The sequence below is a fragment of the Carcharhinus amblyrhynchos genome, chromosome 3 (genome assembly GCF_965287045.1).
Source record: "Carcharhinus amblyrhynchos chromosome 3, sCarAmb.v2.hapA, whole genome shotgun sequence".
NCBI lineage: Eukaryota > Metazoa > Chordata > Chondrichthyes > Carcharhiniformes > Carcharhinidae > Carcharhinus > Carcharhinus amblyrhynchos.
Window position 1 is genome coordinate 122,620,911 of NC_137326.1, and position 18,653 is coordinate 122,639,563.

Sequence of the window (18,653 nt, forward strand, 5' to 3'; positions counted from 1 at the left end):
GTCGCGGTGCCCCCTGCCGGCCGGGAGGAGGAGTTGTAATGTCGCTCTTCCCACTGCCCGCCCGTTGTTAGAATTTTGGGTTCGCTGCGCCCCCTACTGGTCTGGATGAGGAGTTGCATTGTCGCTGCGCTCTCTGCCGGCGTGGACGTGGAATTGCCGTCTCGCTGTGCCTTCTGCCGGCCGGGAGGTGAAGTTGCAGTGTCGCTGCACCCCCTGCCAGTTGGGAGGTGGAGTTGCAGCGTCATTACGCCCGCTGCCGGCCGGGAGGAAGGGTTGCAGTGTTGTTGCGCCCGCTGCCGACCGAGAGGTGCAAGCAATTGCGTGTCGTGCCCTCCCCCTGCCGGCCTGGAGGTGGAATTGCAAGCTCGTTGCCCCTCCCCCCCCCGCCGGCCGGGAGGAGGCGTTGCGGTGTCGCTGCGCCCCCTGCCGGCCGGGAGGAGGAGTTGCGGTGTCGCTGATGGCGGACGAGGAGTTGGAAGATTCGGCTTGTGTTCACAATGTGGTGGGAGCGGGCGGCCGATCCGGAGACAAGATGTTCACCCTGAAGAAGTGGAACGCCGTGGCCATGTGGAGCTGGGATGTGGAGTGCGATACCTGCGCCATCTGCCGGGTGCAGGTGATGGGTGAGCGGAGCGGGGCCTCGGTGCTCGCGTAGTGCGGCAGCCGCCCGGGAGAGAGGGGAACCCGGGGCCTCGCTCGGAGGCCGCCTCCCCCTTCCCGGTGTGCGGGAGAAATGGAGCCGGCGGCCGGGAGTTAAACCCGAAGCAGGAGAAAATGCTGCATAAAAACAGAGGGGGATATCAGAAATATTAACTCCGCTTCTCCACAGACCCTGCTTTAACTGCTGAGATCTCGCAGCATTTTCTGCTTTTATTTCAGATTTCTCTAGGAATTTCCCCTTGATCACGGGAGGGAAATATTTTGTGGTAAATTTTCCCCAGGACAACCCCCAAACCGGCCGGGCACAGCCCGGGGTGAAGGGCAAGGCGGTGCCCAGCTCCAGTAAAGGTGGCATCGCGCTCCGGTACCAGGGCATCACCTAGCCAGACGTTTGCCGCTTGCATCGCTGCGCAGTCATGATGTGGAGATGCCGGCGTTGGACTGGGGGTAAACACAGTGAGAAGTCTCACAACACCAGGTTAAAGTCCAGCTGATTAGCCCACTCACCCAACCTGTCCAACCCACTAGCTTTCGGAGTTTTGCCCCCTTCGTCAGGTGAGTGGGGAGCTGCGCAGTGTCCAGCGGATCTCCAGCCGGATCCACGGAGACCCGAATGCGTCTCCGGAAAACCTCATCGAGGACTCGGTGACTGACATCAAACACTCCAAGCCCAAAACGGCAACAGCTGTGGGTTTGGTACACACCCTGGAGCACCCGGGCTGGAGCCTGTAGGCCTTCAGTGGTTCAGGACTGTTTCAAGAAAGATTGCAACACAACTAAGAACATATGAGCTAGGAGCAGGAGTAGGCCATCTGGCCCCTCGAGCCTGCTCCGCCATTCAATAGGATCATGGCTGATCTTTCTGTGGACTCAGTTCCACTTACCCGCCCACTCACCATAACCCTTAATTCCTTTACTGTTCAAATATGTATCCTTGCCTTTAAAACATTCAACGAGGTAGCCTCAATTTCTTTCAAAAGAGGGAATGCTGGAAAATCTCAGCAGGTCTAGCAGCATCTCGAAGGAGAGGAAAGAGCTGACGAGTCTATATAATCCTTAGCCAAAGCTATAAGGCACAGAAAGTGTGAGATATTTATACTGCGGGGTGAGGGAGTGAAAGCTGAATCATAGCCACAGAAACCAGGGGAAAGGCTGCTAATGGCAGTCCATAGAGACAAATAAAAGGTGTGAATGGCCAAATGGCAGAGAAGATGAAATCAGAGAGTAAAGTGTGACAGATGAAGATGTGGGGCAAGGGGGAGAATGGGTGGGAAAGAGATAAAATTTTAGAAAAAGGGGAAGGAAAGGGGGGATAAAATGGGGGAAAGAGTGGGGGGAATGTAGAAAGATGATAAAGAAATAAGAGGTAGAGAACAGTAAAAAAATTAAAACGAAAACAAAGGGGTCAAAGTGGTTCTCTTTTGGTTTCAGATTCCAACATCCACAGTAATTTGCTTTTATTTTAGTCTCAACTGCTTCACTGCACAGGAAATTCCACAGATTCACAACTTTGGGTGAAGATGTTCCTCCTCAACTCAGTCCTAAATCTGCTGTCCCTTATTTTGAGGCTATGCCCCTTAGTTCTAGTTTCACCAGCCAGTGGAAACAACCTCTCTGCTTCTATCTTCTCTATTCCCTTCATAATTGTGTATGTTTCTATAAGATATCCCCTTTCTCTTCTAAATTCCGATCAGTATAGTCTCAATCTACTCAGTCTCTCCTCATAAACCAACTTTCTCAACTCCAAGATCAACCTAGTGAATCTCCTCTGCACCCCCTTCAGTGCCAGTTTATTCTTTCTCAAGTAAGGAAATAATAATTCAGCCATCATGGGGATTTGGATTGCAATTGCTGCCTCTACCCTGTGAAACCCACTGGCCACAGAAGGCATCATGCCTGTCAGCGTACACGAAGCCCTTCAGAGTACACCAATCCCGTTAGTGCACACCAAGCCTGTAAGCATGTAACAGGCCCATCAGTGTACAACAAGCCTTTTCAGTGTACACCAAACTGTCAGCGATACTGCCTGTTTGTTCTCCAAGACCATCCTATCATGGACAGTGTCATGGTGGAGCGAGCAGCACCTTGAGGGAGGTTAGGCCTGGACACTGAGGGGTGGTGGAGGTGATGATTGCAGGAAAGGAAGCTGGAGGTTGCACCACAGTTGTAGAAACTTCTGGTCAGAGTTCAGCTGAAGTAGTTGTGTCCTAGTTTTTGACACCACGGTCAGGATAGATATCATTTGTCCTGGAATGAGTGCCAATTGGATTTAGGAGAATACACCCAGGGATTAGCCAAGGATACCCTTTCTCTTTGTGTGGCCTGATGTTAAATGTCAGACACACCTTAGGGAAGCACGGAGCCAATCAAAAGAAGAACATGGAGCCGTAAGATGACAGGTTGGACAGGTTGGGTGAGTGGGCTAATCAATGGCAGATGCAGTATAATTTGGATAAATTTGAGATTATTCGCTTTGGAAGCAAAAACAAGAAGGCAGGTTACTACATGAATGGCTGTAAATTGGAAGAGGGGAGTGTGCAGCAGGATGTGGGTGTCCTTGTGCATCAGTTGCTGAAGGTAAGCATGCAGGTGCAGCAGGTGGTAAAGAAGGCAGATGGTATGTTGGCCTTCATTGCGAGAAGTTTTGAGTACAGAAGCAGGAATGTGTTGTTGCAATTATACAGGGCCTTGGTGAGACCACACCTGGAATATTGTGCGCAGTTTTGATTTCTTTTTCTGAGGAAGGATGTTTTGTTCTCAAGGGGGTGCAGCAACGGTTTATCAGTCTGATGTGGCGATGACTGATGTATGAGGAGAGATTGACTAGGTTAGGATTGTCAGTGGAGTTCAGACAAATGAGGGGGGCATTCATAGAGACTTATAAAACTCTAATAGGTTGAGACAGGATAGATGCAGGAAGGATGTTCCTGGTGGTGGGGGAGTCCAGAACCAGGGGTCACAGGCTGAAGATTCAGGGTAGACCTTTTAGGACGGAGATGAGGAGACATTACTTCACCCAAAGAGTGGTGAACCTGTGCAATTCATTACCACAGGAAGTAGTTGATACCAAAACATTGAATGTATTCAAGAGGTGGCCGGATATAGCACTTGAGGTGATGGGAGCAGAGGTTTTGGGCAGAAAGCAGGATTAGGCTATTGAGTTGGACAGTCAGCCATGATTGTGATGAATGGCAGAGGAGGCTCAAAGGACCAAGTGACCTCCTCCTATTCCTATCTTCTTTGACAAAATTTTAGATGGGAGCTGAAATCTTCATGCATACTCACTTGGAGTACTGGGCACTACACCACAGGAAACTGTTGAAACAACAGAGAGGATCTGTGTTTAGTTTTAATAGGGTAGCATCAGGTAGTGTACTATCTGATGCTACCGTAGATACTAGATACATGGCCTATTCTCTGTACCGTCCCCCACCCACCCACCAAGTGTTACCGTCCACTGAAACCAAGCCCTGGGCCTCTTCCACCCAATCTCATCCCTACTCCTATTGAGTAAACCCAGTCACAAGAGCACAAACTTCCTCATTTTGTCCCTCTGGCAGACGATTCAGCGTACGAGACAAAAGAAAGAACAACCCCATTGCATCAAAGATGCACCACAGATTCTCCGCAAAAGCATTCTTTCTGGTTGTATCACAGCTTTGTATGGCTCCTGCTGTGCCCAAGACTGCAAGGAACTACAGAAGGTTGCAAATGTAGCCCAATCCATCATGCAGACCAGGCTCCCATCCATTGACTCTTTCTACACTTCCCATGAACACTATGCTTTGTCTGTATAGCACATAAGAAACAATACTTTTCACTGTGTACTAATACATGTGACAATAATAAATCAAATAAAAAACTAAATTAAAAAAAAGCAGCCAGCATAATTAAGGACCCCACACACCAGGGACATTCTCTCTTTTACCTTCTTCCTTCGGGGGGAAAGATTCAAAAGTCTGAGGTCACGTACCAACCAACTCAAGAACAGCTTCTTCCCTGCTGCTGTCAGACTTTTGAATGGACTTACCTTGCATTAAGTTGATCTTTCTCTACACCCCAGCTATGACTGTAACACTATATGCTGCACTCCCTCATTTCCTTCTGTATGAATGGTATGCTTTGTCTGTATAGTGTGCAAGAAACAATACTTTTCATTATATGTTAATACATGTGACAATAAATCAAATCAAAAGGAGAATATATAGGTTTCTGTAGAGTGTAGAGTTTCACGGTGAAATGTTGATCAAACTCCTACAGCATTGTCAGAATGTTTGTTTTGCTCTTTGTTTAGATGCCTGCCTCCGGTGTCAAGCTGAAAATAAACAAGAGGACTGTGTTGGTGAGTTTTTGTGACAAGCTGTCCCATTGTATTCTGTCCATTTTGCAGTCTTGTCAGGTGTTCCTCATTTTGCAAATCTGTGACTTCAGTTTTGTTAATCAAGAGAAACCTCCAAAGTCCCACAGAACACGAGAAAAATCCTTGCTTTCTTGAATGCACAATCCACAAGAAAAAAGGTTTGGGACCTTAGCACTATAAATTTTACACACAGTCTCATTTCAGATTCAAAATGATGTAAAACCCAAATGTACAAAGAGTTGACCTGAAAAATTTAAACAGCTGCTCTGCCAGCGGAGTATGAATCATACAAACGGATGGCACTGCTTACTGTCTCCACTGGTTTACAGCAAGCCTGCTCTCAGCCGGAATCTGCTGTCACACTGGTTCTTTATCGGGCAGGGATGAGCCAATGCATCCGAAAGATCCACTCTCCCTCATTCCCCACCAGCAGATTAGTCATTCCCTGCCAGTGGGTCTTTTTACAGAGGTGAGCGCTTCCCGTCAAATTAACACTCGCCTTGTCCATATCTGACTGTGCCAGAGCAGATTTAAACATAGAGCAAATGATTTCCCAAGGCCCAATGAAGCTGGGAGTAGCAGCTTGCATTTATGAAGCACGGGGTCACAGTGATTAGCAGTGCTGCCTCACAGCACCAGGGACCCGGGTTTGATACTGATTCGGGTCACTGTGTGAAGTTTGTACATTCTCCCCGTCTCCCATCTCTGCATGGGTTTCCTGCATGGGTGCCCCATTTTCCTCCCACAGTCCAAAATTGTGTGGGTTAGGTGGATTGGTCATACTAAATTGCCCCTTAATGTCAGGGGAATTACTAGGGTAAATGTGTGAGGTTACAGGAATAGGGCTTTGTGGCTGGTGTGGACTCAATGGGCTGAATGGCCTCCTTCTGCACTGTAGGGATTCTGTGGATTGTATGATTAAAGACATGAGATGAGTTACATCAGGAGATATTAAGGCAGCTTTCCAAAAGGTTGGTTAAAGATGTAAGTTCGAAGGAGCATCTTAAACGCTGGGAAGTTTGGGATAAAAGAAAAGCTGAAGGGGAAATGGAACTGATGGGATCCAGGGAGGCAGCTGAAACAGCCACACTCCCGGACACAGAGAATCTGGGTTACATGGGCATGGCAAGATTTCAACAGAAGCCAGATTTAGCCCATGAGTGAACATCTACTTAAAAGATGTAGATCACTTAGTTTTGGCTGATGGGGAACTTTCATTCGCTCGTTTGCCATCAGAGTTCTTATTCTGGGGCTCTAATATTTTAAAGTTTATTGGTTAGCGTCACAAGTAGGTTTACATTAACGCTGCAATGAAGTTACTGTGAAAGTCCCCTGGTCGCCACATTCCGGTGCCTGGTCAGGTTCACGGAGGGAAAATTTAGCATGGCCAATGCGCCTAACTAGCACCTCTTTCAGACTGTGGGAGGAAACCAGAGCATCCGGAGGAAACCCATACAGACACGGGGAGAATGTGCAGATCCACACAGACAGTGACCCAAGCCGGGAATTGACTCCGAGTCCCTGGCACTGTGAAGCAGCAGTGCTAACCACTGTGCCGCCACTATTTTCTTGTTCTTATGAAAATTCATGGGGAAAGAGCAAAATATTTGCGAGGATATGTTTGCAAAGCAATATGCAGAAAGCAATGGTTTGCATAACTGGAAGTCTTAACAGAGTAGCAAATGGTCACCATAGATGGTCTGAGGACATGGATTTGTTCATAGACAGTGTTATGATCCCCACAGAGACTGATAACTGGAAATTATATATTTTTAAAGTTAATAATTAAACAGCTGACACAAGATTTCATATTTTAAGACATTTTCCGGTCTTGGGGCAAGCGTAGCTTATGAAGAGAGATTGAATAAACTGGGTCTGTTCTTGTTAGTGTTTAGAAGGCTGAGGGGGGATCTTATAGAGACTTACAAGATAATGAAGGGGCTAGATAGGGTAGAGATAGAGAGATTCTTCCCGCTTAGAAAGGGTAGCAGAACTAGAGGGCACAGCCTCAAAATAAGTGGGGGAGGGGTGGGGGGGTGGCGCGGGCAGTTTAGAACAGAGTTGCGGAGGAACTTCTTCACTCAAAAGGTGGTGAATCTCTGGAATTCTCTGCCCATTGAAGTGGTGGAGGCTACCTCGCTGAATATATTTAAGTCACGGGTAGATAGATTTCTGATAGACAAGGGAATTAAGGGTTATGGGGTGAAAGATAGGGGGAACGGCAAATTGTGCGGAGGGTGTGGAGAGTCTGCAGAAGGATCTAGATAGGCTGGGCGAATGGGCCAGGAAATGGCAAATGGAATTTAATGTTGGCAAGTGTGAGGTGGTCCACTTTGGTAGGAAGAATGGTAGGAAGGACTATTACTTACGGGGCGAAAAACTGCAGCAGGCGACGGTGCAGAGGGACCTCGGGGTCCTTGTGCATGAGTCACAAAAACCCAGCTTGCAGGTGCAGCAGGTGGTCAGGAAGGCGAATGGGATGCTGGCCTTCATAGCGAGGGGGATTGAATATAAAAGTAGGGACGTCTTGCTGCAGCTGTATAGGGCATTGGTGAGGCCGCAGCTGGAGTACTGTGTGCAGTTTTGGGCACCGCACCTGCGCAAAGATATTTTGGCCTTGGAGGGAATGCAGAGGAGGTTTACTAGGCTGATACCGGAGTTGAGGGGGTTGAGCTATGAGGAGAGGCTGAATAAACTGGGCTTGTACTCGTTAGAGTTTAGAAGAATGAGGGGAGATCTCATTGAGACGTATAAGATGATGAATGGGATGGATAGGATAGAGGCGGAGAGACTCTTCCCGCTCAAAAAAGACAGTAGGACTAGGGGGCACAGCCTCAAGATAAAAGGGGGGCGGTTTAGAACGGAGTTGAGGAGGAACTTCTTCACTCAAAGGGTGGTGAATCTCTGGAATTCTCTGCCCGTTGAAGTGGTGGAGGCTGCCTCGCTAAATATTTTTAAGACGCGGGTTGATGGGTTTTTGATAAGAGAGGGGATTAAGGGTTATGGGGAGAAAGCGGGAAAGTGGAACTGAGCAGCGACAGATCAGCCATGATCTTATTGAATGGCGGGGCAGGCTCGAAGGGCTAGATGGCCTACTCCTGCTCCTATTTCTTATGTTCTTATGAAAGTGGAACTGATCCACTTCAGATCAGCCATGATCTTATTGAATGGCGGGGCAGACTCGAAGGGCTAGATGGCCTACTCCTGCTCCTATTTCTTATGTGGTTGGAAAATCCCGCCCTAAATATTTTATTTCTGGCCTTTGCTGGTTTTTGTAAATGGGTTCCAGTTTATGCCACTACTTAACAAGTTATGATATGGCAGCAGCTCAGTGAGAACTGTCTCTCCAATTTTTCTTTTGCCTTTATCCTTACAACTGCTCACCAAAAATTTGGATGATGTGTCCATGCTAAAGGATTAAGAACGTAAACAAAATTATTGCAAACTGACCAGGTGAAAATAAGCTCGGAAAATCACCCAAGACATTTGGGTGTAGAACAGTAATGAATGGAGACGTTCACATGAGAATCTTCTGTCTGCTCGTATGACAGTTACTGGCTGATCACCATCCACAGTATGTTTTACAGTGTGGTCAGTAGCTAGTGCAGAACAGTGGTTCTCAAACCGGGGGCAGCAGAGATCTGAGAAGGGATCTCTTAACGCAGGCCCAGCTCACAAGTAGGCAACCGCCCAGACACCTTAGTCAGTGGCTAGTCTGCTAGTGCACATTCCATGCTCCTGGACATTGAGTTCCTGCCCTCCCCGCACTCTTCTCTGTGTCACCGTGATGTGCTTCTCCATTGCTCCTGCTCTCCTTGTGCTCTCCGAGTGCTTTGTCTGTGTTTTGCTGTCCTGGAACTGCTGTCAGTAGACTGACTCTGCAGTAAGAAGCAGACATGGACATCTTACTGATATCAGTTATCACATACTTGTCTTAAAACCATTATTAAAATATGTTTTACGTGCAGCTTTTTCAATTCTGAGTGTTATACAGTTTTGTCAGTTAGTTGGGCTAATCCAATTGAAAAGGGGACTTTGACCAAAAACATTTGAAAGCCACAGCAGTAGAGAATATTACCCACCAATCTTTCAGTGTGCAGATTCAAAGGTCATTATTTATTTGCGTATATTTGTCTGTATATTAAGGGGAGGCGATGGCCTGGTGGTATTATCACTAGACTATTAATCCAGAAACTCAGCTAATGTTCTGGGGACCCGGGTTCAAGTTCCAGCAGATGGTGGAACTTGAATTTAATAAAAATATCTGGAATTCAGAATCTACTGATGACCATGAACCCATTGTGGATTGTTGTAAAAACCCATCTGGTTCACTAATGTGTTTAGGGAAGGAAACCTGCTGTCCTTACCTGGTGTGGCCTACATGTGACTCCAGAGACACAGCAACGCAGCTGATTCTCAGCTGCCCTCCAAGGGCAGCTCGAGATGGACAATAAATGCTGGCCTAGCCAGTGACGTCCATGTCCCACAAATGACTGAAAAAAAAGACAAGGGAATCATTTTGAGTGATAATTTTTTGTTTCACGTTTGGAAGCACTGACTGTTTTTTGTTCTCACTTTCCAGTGGTTTGGGGAGAATGCAACCACTCCTTCCACAACTGCTGCATGTCGCTGTGGGTAAAACAGAACAACCGCTGCCCACTTTGCCAGCAGGACTGGGTGGTGCAGAGAATAGGGAAATGAAAACTGTGGAGTGTCCTTTCCCTCCCATCTTTATGGATGTCGATGTGTTTGACTCAGTGGAATCTTGTTCGCTGCCTTTGTGGAGTGAATGCCATGAGAATGGCCTCGGTCTTTTAATACAAAGGTGACCAATTTGTGCTAAATTAACTGAATCACATGCCATTGTTGACCTGTATTTATTTATTAAAAAGTTGGACAGAAATAAATGGTTTCTTACCCTTTTTTGCTTCTTTATCCTGACGAAACTCTGATTGTGAGAGTTACTGCCAAATTGTAATTAAGTGAAATAGAGATGGAGGGTCAAGTGATGTGTTGTTCTTGTTCAGTGTGAGAGCTGGTGGACCCCATTGTGTTTCCCAGTGAGCATGTCTGTAGTTGGTTGCTTGAGGAACTCCGGCTCAGAGTGGATGAGCTGGATTCTGAGCTTCAGACGCTGCAACACATCAGGGAGGAGGAGATATACCTGGACACTGTGTTCCAGGAGGCAGTCACACCCCTTAGATTAAATACCTTGAATTCAGCTAGTGGACAGGGATAGGAGGGTGGGGCTGCAAGTGAGGAAGGTAGAGGGATCCAGGAGGTGGGGTTGCAGGACCCTCAGTCCCTGAACTTGTCCAACAGGTTCGAGATTCTTGCTCCTTATGTAGACAGGAATGGGTTCTGCAGGGAGGATGAGCAAACTGACCACAGCATCGAGGTACAGGGAGTCATTCAATTGGGGGGAGAATAAAGAAATGTAGTTGTAATTGGGGATAGAAAGTTAGGGGCTTCGACACTGTTCTCTGTGACTAGGATCAAGAATCCTGACGGTTGTGTTGCTTGCCTGGTGCCCGTGTTTGGAATATCTCATCTGGAGTGGGAGGGTAAAGACCCAGTTGCCGTGATCCAATAGGTACGAATGACATTGGTAGAACAGGAACAAAGATTCTGCTAAAGGAGCCTGAACAGTTAGGAGCTAAAATAAAAAGCAGAACCAAAAAAGTAATAATCTCTGGATTACTATCTGAGCCACGAGCTAATTGGCACAGGGTCAGTAAGGTTAAGGAGGTAATCTGTGAATCGTGCTGGGACCAGAGTCCTGGCGAATCATATAACTAGAGCTGTAGATAGAGCTTTAAACTAAATAGTGGGGGGGAGGGTTCAGTTGTATGGAGAATTAGAAAATCAAAGTTAAAGAGTGCAGGTTAATGGAGCTGGGAGCTCAGGAGAGGTTAGTAAAGTTTCCAAACCACATAATAGAACAGATAATATAGAAGGTGGCAGGAATCTAACCTGCGGCAGAGTAAAAGTGATAAGTATGAGAAGGGAGGTGGTCAATGCAGGACTGAGGGTGTTGTATCTAAATGCGCGCATAATAAAGAACAAGGTAAATGAACTTGTCGCACACATTGAAATTGCCAAGTATGATGTGGCATCACAGAGACATGGCTGCAAAGGGATCAGGGCTGGGGTCTAAATATCCAGGGGTCTGTGTCCTATCGGAAAGACAGGCAGATGGGCAAAGGGGACTGGGTTGCATTGTTAGTAAAGAATGAAGTTAAATCGATAGCAAGAAGTGATATAGGATCAGAAGGCATAGAATCTCTGTGGGTAGAGTTGAGGAATAGAAAAGATAAAAAGACCCTGATGGGAGTTATGTACAGGCCCCCTAGCAGTAGTCAGGGTGTGGGGCAGAAAATTAATTGGAAGATAGAAAAGGCATATAAAAAAGTCAATATTACAAAAATCACAAGGGACTTCAATATGCAGAAAATCAGTTGTTGTGGATCCCAAGAAAAGGAATTTGTGGAATGTCTTAAGTTTTTTTAGACTAGAATACAAAAGCAGGATATACCTTTGAGTCTGTATAAGGCTCTGGTCAGACCCTATTTGGAGTATTGTGAGCAGTTTTTGACCTCATCTAAGGAAGGATCAGTGGCTTAGCCAGGTTCAAAGGTTAGGGGGGGCGGGCAAGCGCATAAAAAAGGCACCACAAAATAAAAAAATGACCGCCCCCTTATTACTATTCTGCCAATCCCCACCCACCCTGTCCAGGCTCTGCCCCACACTGACATCATCACATCACTTCGCACACAAAACAAATGTTCTTTTCTCAGTAATTTATTTTCTTTCCTTGAAAAAATGCATTTATTTTTGAAAAGGGGCCACTTCTGAAAAGTGACTACTGCTGAATCGTGATGTTCATCCGTAGACCGGGCCCACTGACAGAGCGGGGCTGAGGAGCCGTGTCCGGATTGGCGGAGCTTGAGGACATGCCATTCTGTGATTGGTGAACTCAGCTGTCAGTCAGCACTAAGCGAGGTCCTGTGTACTGGATTGGACCGAGAGGGGGGCTGGGGGGGGCCAGGGTTGACATATCATCCTAGGATTGGTTTATCAAGCTGTCAGTTAGGGGGTTGTGTGTGGGTGGGAGTTAGTGAGTGAGGAGCCATGCTCCTGATTGGTTTATCAAGCTGTCAGTCAGGGGGTTGTGTGTAGGCAGGAGTTAGTGAGTATAAAAGGCACCACTTCTGAAAAATGTGCTTGGGGAGTGGTTGCTCCAGCTGCACTGGGAAGGATGTGTTGGCCTTGGAAAGGGTCCAGAGGAGGTTCACAAGAATGATCCCTGGAATGAAGTGCTTGTCGTATAGGGAATGGTTGAGGACTCTGGGTCTTAGTCATTGGAATTTAGAAGAATGAGGGAGGATCTTATTGAAACTTACAGGATACTGCGAGGCCTGGATAGAGTGGATGTGGAGAGCATGCTTCCACTAGTTGGAAAAACTAGCACCAGAGGGCACAAGCTCAGGCTAAAGGGAAGATCCTTTAAAACAGAAATGAGGAGGAATTTCTTCACCGATAGACTGGTGAATCTGTGGGAATTTTTGTCACAGAAGACTGTGGAGGCCAGGTCATTGAGTGTCTTTAAGACAGAGATGGATAGGTTCTTGATTAATCTGGGTCAAGGGTTATGGGGAAAAGGTAGGAGAATGGAGATGAGAAAAATATCAGCCATGATTGAATGGAGGAGTAGACTCGATGGGCAGAGTGGCCTAATTCTGCTCCTATGTCTTATGGTCTTATTGTGCAATTCCCATCCCACCCCCTCCTCCAAAAGGTCTGTAACATTTGAGTATTTGGTTCAAAATTAAAATACATGCATTACTTGTGTAGGAAATGGTGAGTGTCTCACTTCTTGCAATTGTATTTAAATTAAGCCCCAGTTTAATTGACTGAAAGATGTGGAGCTGTTGTGTATTTCCAGCATTGCCATATTAAAGTTTATTTATTAGTGTCAGGAGAAGGCTTACATTAACACTGCAATGAAGTTACTGTGAAAATCCCCTAGTTGCTACACTCAGGCACCTGTTCAGGTACACTGAGGGAGAATTTAGCATAGCCAACGTACCTAACCAGCAGATTTTTCGGACTGTGGGAGGAAACTGGAGCACTCTGAGAAATCCCACAGAGACTTGGGGAGAATGTGCAAATGAATACAGTAATCTTCCTTTCACCCTTTCATACTTGAATACAAGTCCCAGTTTGCTATCGATATTTATATAGTATGTTCTGCAATGGATAATTCAAACTTTCCAGTTGTGTAGTTAGTTAATTAATAATAAAGAGAGAACAGGGTTCGTTTGAAAGGTGGCTGTTTCCTTCAACTGTTACCAGCTCTGAATTTTTGTTAATACTTACCTTGCATTGATCCACCACTTCAACACAACTTTCACACAGTTTCCCCATCATTGGCTTTAACAACAATAAATGGCATTTTACCCATAAATGTTACAAAGGTTTCTCACCCCTACTTTACAGGGTTGGAATGTTCTTGGAAAATAATAAACATGAACGGGTGGCCTGGTAATTTTCTTCTTTGCAGATGGCATCACGATTTACAAATGTGCTTCAGGAGACCTAAGAATCTTGTCTTTACAGGTCACTTAGGCTGATATTATTGAGCCTTACAGGCCATACATTTTACCTTCCATAACATGAGAAGCATAGGAACAGCAATAGGTCATTCAGTCCATCAAATCTGCTCTGCTACTCAATATGATCATAGCTAATCAGATGCTTCAATGCCTTTTAAACCCACTATCCTCATAACCCCATCAATCTCTACCACAAGCCTACCCAATGGCTGACCTTCTACAGCCCTCTGGGGTAATAAATTCCAATGTTCACAATCCCTCTGTGTAAACAAATTTCTCCTCACCTTGCTCCAAAGTGGCATCCACTTTATTTTGAAGTTGTGCTCCCTGGTTCTAGACTCCCCAACCAAGGGAAACAACCTGCATCTACCCTATCTATTCACAGCACAGGAAGATATAAACAACTGTGGAATGAACATAAGTTTTTTTTATACTTTGCTTAGGGAGAACCAGGCACCATGACAAGAGTGATAATTCTTTCTCACAAAGTTTAATCTGTGCTCACTAGTAAAAAGCTGAACTAGAGTTGAACTATCCTGGGCAGTAGCTAAAATGTCAGAGATGGACATTGCGATAGGGAGTCATTTCACGTTCTTCCAGGACTGCATGGTGTTTTCATAGAAACCCTACAGGGCAGGGAGAGACTATTCAGTCCATCAAGTCTGCTCCAACAATCCCAAGCAGGCCCTACCTCTATAATCCCACATACTTCACCCCACTAACCTGTGCATCCCAGGACACTAACCCACACATCTTTGGACTGCAGGAGGAAACCGGAGCTCCCAGAGAAAACCCACACAAACAATGGGAGAATGTGCAGACTCTGCACAGACAGTGACCCAAGCCAGAAATTGAACTCAGGTCCCTGGAGCTGTGAGGCTATAGTGCTAACCACTGTGCCACCATGCCACCCTAGAAAATAGCATATACTGGCCTGCACTTAAATAAAGGTTAATTAACACAGTATTAACTAACATGGTTCCTGCTACTTATTAACCCCTCAGTCATGGAATATGGGCCATTGCAAATTGAAAGGATCCTAATGTAATCAATCCCTTGAAGAGGTCTAAAAGTTGTAAAATTTGCCAACTCCATTTCTGTGTCTTCTAGGTTAAGAACAGTTTGAAGGCCCCAGTGAATCCCACTTTTGATCTTCCGGTGGCCAAATTACACCAAGAATTGGAAGCTGCAATCAGTGAAATTCATTGAAATAGCACTTTCTAGTATCATTTGAAGTAATCTTCAATCAATAAATATTGAATAATTTATTCATATTTCATTGAGTTGGCTAAATGGATACTTTGGAGTGTAAAACTTCCTCTATGTATAGGCTGTATTTCCAATAAACATTTTCCTCATTAGTTTACAGCACTATATAGTGAGCAGCTGGTGAATGATAATAGGATTCAAGTTGTGTTTACACTAAAATAACATGAGGTATTACTATGCATCTGATTTGTGTCTCCCAGGTAATCAGCTTGTGTAAGTGAATAATCAGCCAAGTAATAGTCATGTAAGCTTCAGCTCTTGCAAAGCAAATTTGGGAGCTTCTAGAATCTACAACTAAGAATGCAACGGATTCAATACTTTTTGGCAGCATCTAGAGAAACAGGATTAACATTTCAGATAGATGACCTTTCGTCAGAACTTTTGACAAAGTCTGATAATTTCTTAAGAAAGGACATCAGCCTGAAAGGTTAATTTTCTGTCTCCAGACCTGAGTATTTCCAGCATCTTCCAGAGATGAGAGTTTGTCGTAATAAGATAGAATGAACAGCTTAGGCCTATACTCTCTCAGAATTTACAAGAATGAGGAGAGATCAAATTGAGTATACAAAATGATAAAAGGTATGGATAAAGTAGACATGGAGCTGATGCATCCTCTTGTGGGACGTTCTAAGACGGGAGATCATAGTCTGAGGATAAGGGATCGCAAATTTAACACAGAGTTGAGAAACTGCTTCTCGCAAAGGGTTGTGAATCCGTGGAATTCGCTACCCCAAAGTGCAGTGGATGCTGGGAAAGTGAGTAAATTTAAGGAGGAGTTAGTCAGATTTTTAATTGGTGATGGGTTGAAGGGTTATGGGGAGAAGGCAGGAAAATGGTGATAAGGAGCATATCAGCCATGATTGAATGGCAGAGTGGACTTGATGGGCCAAATGGCCTAATTCTGCTCCTATATCTTATGAACCTTCTGTTTTTGTTTCTGATTTCCAGGAATTTGCTTTTGTATTTGTTATTTGCTGGTCTCGTTGCACAATGTTGAATTGTGTAGGTATTGTTTTACTTAAAATTAATGGTATCAAGATCAATACTGCCATGAATCCCCCTAGCACTTTCTACCATTGATGTATTTTATTAGTTATGTCAAGACAATTTCATAGAATACCACAAAGTAAAACATGTTGTGATTAGAACTGCAACATGAGACCACAGAGCAAGCGGCCTGTATAGTAGATTGGTAATTGAACTGTAGGCAGTCCAATAATTTAGAACAGCTGTTCAATTCAGTAAAGATCAGAAGCTACAGCACTATCCCTTCTGTTTTCTCCAAACTATTGTGAATAAATACGCTTGAGTCAAAATTCCCCATTTATCAATGTTCTTAATGTATATTTCTGATAGAACATGTACCACTGGCTTTTATTGTCCACACCTCCTTTCACTATGTCCAAGATTCACAAACATTTGGCCAGATAAGAACATAAGAAATAGGAGCAGGAGTAGGCCATCTAGCCCTTCGAGCCTGCCCCGCCATTCAATAAGATCATGGCTGATCTGTCGTGGCTCAGTTCCACATTCCCGCCCTCTCCCCATAACCCTTAATCCCCTCTCTTATCAAAACCCATTGACCCGCGTCTTAAAAATATTTAGCGAGGTAGCCTCCACCACTTCAACGGGCAGAGAATTCCAGAGATTCACCACCCTTTGAGTGAAGAAGTTCCTCCTCAACTCCGTTCTAAACCGCCCCCCCTTTATCTTGAGGCTGTACCCCCTAGTCCTACTATCCTTTTTGAGCGGGAAGAGTCTCTCCACCTCTATCCTCTAACCTCACTTGCAGCCGGGATTATCCCGTTCCGTTGCAGTGGACAGAGATTTGGCCGAGTGCCAAATTCTCCATCCTGGTTGGCAGTGGCAGCGGAGTGTGAATGGCTAGAGAATTACAGCAATTAGTTTTTCATTGTAAATTTGCTAAGTAAACAAACATCTGTTTCTGTACCTGCCCTTTGAAACCTTGCATGGGCCATCATATAAACGTTGAAAAAGTTACATTCCAAATGGAAGAGGTATATAAGTACAGCTATACACGCATGGGTGTGTTACATAACAGTTACAGTTGAAAGGGATAAGTGGTTTCAAGACGTAATAGCAAGTTGTTTGTTTCCTAATACGCTGCAGAGGACATTCCAAGGAAATCCTTGCTTTACATTAAGCACGCAACACTCTATTTCTTTCTCAGAGTTTCTGCTCCCTACATTCACATTCACAGTTAATGTCATTTCTATTTTCCATCAGCGTGACAATTTGTTATGTACACATTCAACTGTTTTGTGACACTGATCCTATTTTGCAGTATGGGTTATCATTCACCATTACGTTCAAGGTTTTGATTTGATTTGATTTATTATTGTCACATGTATTAGCATACAGTGAAAAGTATTGTTTCTTGCGTGCTATACAGCCAAACATACCATTCATAGAGAAGGAAACAAGAGAGTGCAGGATGTATTACAGCCATTGTAAGAGATTGAATTGTTAGAGAGTTTAAAAGAGTTAGAGCAAAGTTTTAGAAGCATAGAACGAGAGTAAAAGATAGAATTAGAGGGTTTGCTGGGCACAGCTTCCAAGAAGACACTTCGCCCTGGCGCTATCTTGTATTAAAAGTTTTGCTACTCCTGTGGTAACTTGGCCACAAAAGTAGTTGAACATATTGTTATTGTCAATCTTTTTTACTTAATATTGAAAATATTGAAATAGAGCACAGCATGGACTCAGAGCTAGAGGTAGCTAGTTACACAAGTCCCTCGTGATAAAACCTAACCCAGTGAAAGGCCACACTACCGATGAGTCACTCGCGCATGGTCATACTTAATAAAGACATCAGTATATACAATCAAATAGGAAGTAGCTTACTATAACACTCCATAAAAACTCCACTTATCTTCTGATGGTGCTTCTGAGTTATGGTGACAGGGAAACTCCAGTAGCTTATGTAATGATAGAAGTTGTTTACTTTTCTCTCCTCTTTGTAATAAGGTGGACAAAGTAGAATCCTACTGTGCATGGTTGTCCAACAAATTAATCTTAGTTAATATGGATGGATTGTTTGACACAACTGTCCAGTTTAATAATTGGTAAGCCTGGGTGATTCCAATTACAGAATTATTTCTTCAGCACACTAATTACCCATTGACTGCAGTACAACTGCACAGAGGTTTGTCATTTTAAAAATATTTACCCATTAGGTCAGTTTGTATTGCAGACTAACGCTGCTATCAGTTTTTTATTCGTTTATGGGATATGGATGTGTTAGACGGGCCAGCGTCTACTGGCTATCACTAATTGCCCTTGAACTGAGTGGCCATTTCAGAGGGCATTTAAAAGTCAACCATATTGTTATGGGTCTGGAGTCGCATGTAGACCAAAACAAGTAAATGCAGCAGATTTCCTTCCCTAAACGACATTAGTGAACTGGATGGATTAAATGACGATTGAAAATGTATTCATGGTCACCTTTCAATTTTAATTAAAAGTTATTTTAATAAAATAAAAGTTATAAAAGTTTAATTAAAAATTCACCATCTGCCATGGTGGGACTCAAATCCAGCTCCCCAAAGGATTACCCAGAGATTACTAGGGTAGGCTCATCCAGAAGATTAAAATTCATGGATTTGGCCACTTGGATTCAGGATTGGCTTGCCCATAGAAGTCAGAGAGTAGTGGTGGAGGGCTGTTTTTCTGGCTGTCAGTCTGTGGCTAGGGTTGTTCCTCAGGGATCCGTACTGGGACCTTTGCTA

General features: G+C 44.6%; 1 protein-coding gene and 1 long non-coding RNA gene across 2 annotated transcripts; one reads left to right on the forward strand and one right to left on the reverse strand.

The window, feature by feature from the left end:
• The first annotated feature begins 415 nt into the window (after positions 1–415).
• On the forward strand, positions 416–9,946 carry rnf7 (ring finger protein 7). The gene is made up of 3 exons (XM_080185925.1): positions 416–623; positions 4,955–5,002; positions 9,603–9,946. The coding sequence occupies exons 1-3, from the start codon at positions 458–460 to the stop codon at positions 9,719–9,721; spliced, it is 333 nt and encodes a 110-aa protein (XP_080042051.1). The 5' UTR covers positions 416–457; the 3' UTR covers positions 9,722–9,946.
• LOC145341090 (uncharacterized) lies at positions 8,220–17,906 on the reverse strand. The gene is made up of 3 exons (XR_013886336.1): positions 17,770–17,906; positions 9,388–9,513; positions 8,220–8,898 (listed from the first exon to the last, which is right to left on the reverse strand). It is a non-coding gene; the product is annotated as an uncharacterized LOC145341090 (long non-coding RNA).
• Between the last annotated feature and the right edge of the window lie 747 nt (positions 17,907–18,653).

Coding starts and splice junctions, on each gene's coding strand:
- rnf7 (XM_080185925.1), top strand. CDS start 458: ATGGCGGACGAGGAGTTGGAAGATTCGGCTTGTGTTCACAATGTGGTG. Junction 624..4,954: donor CTGCCGGGTGCAGGTGATGG/GTGAGCGGAGCG, acceptor CTCTTTGTTTAG/ATGCCTGCCTCCGGTGTCAA. Junction 5,003..9,602: donor TAAACAAGAGGACTGTGTTG/GTGAGTTTTTGT, acceptor CTCACTTTCCAG/TGGTTTGGGGAGAATGCAAC.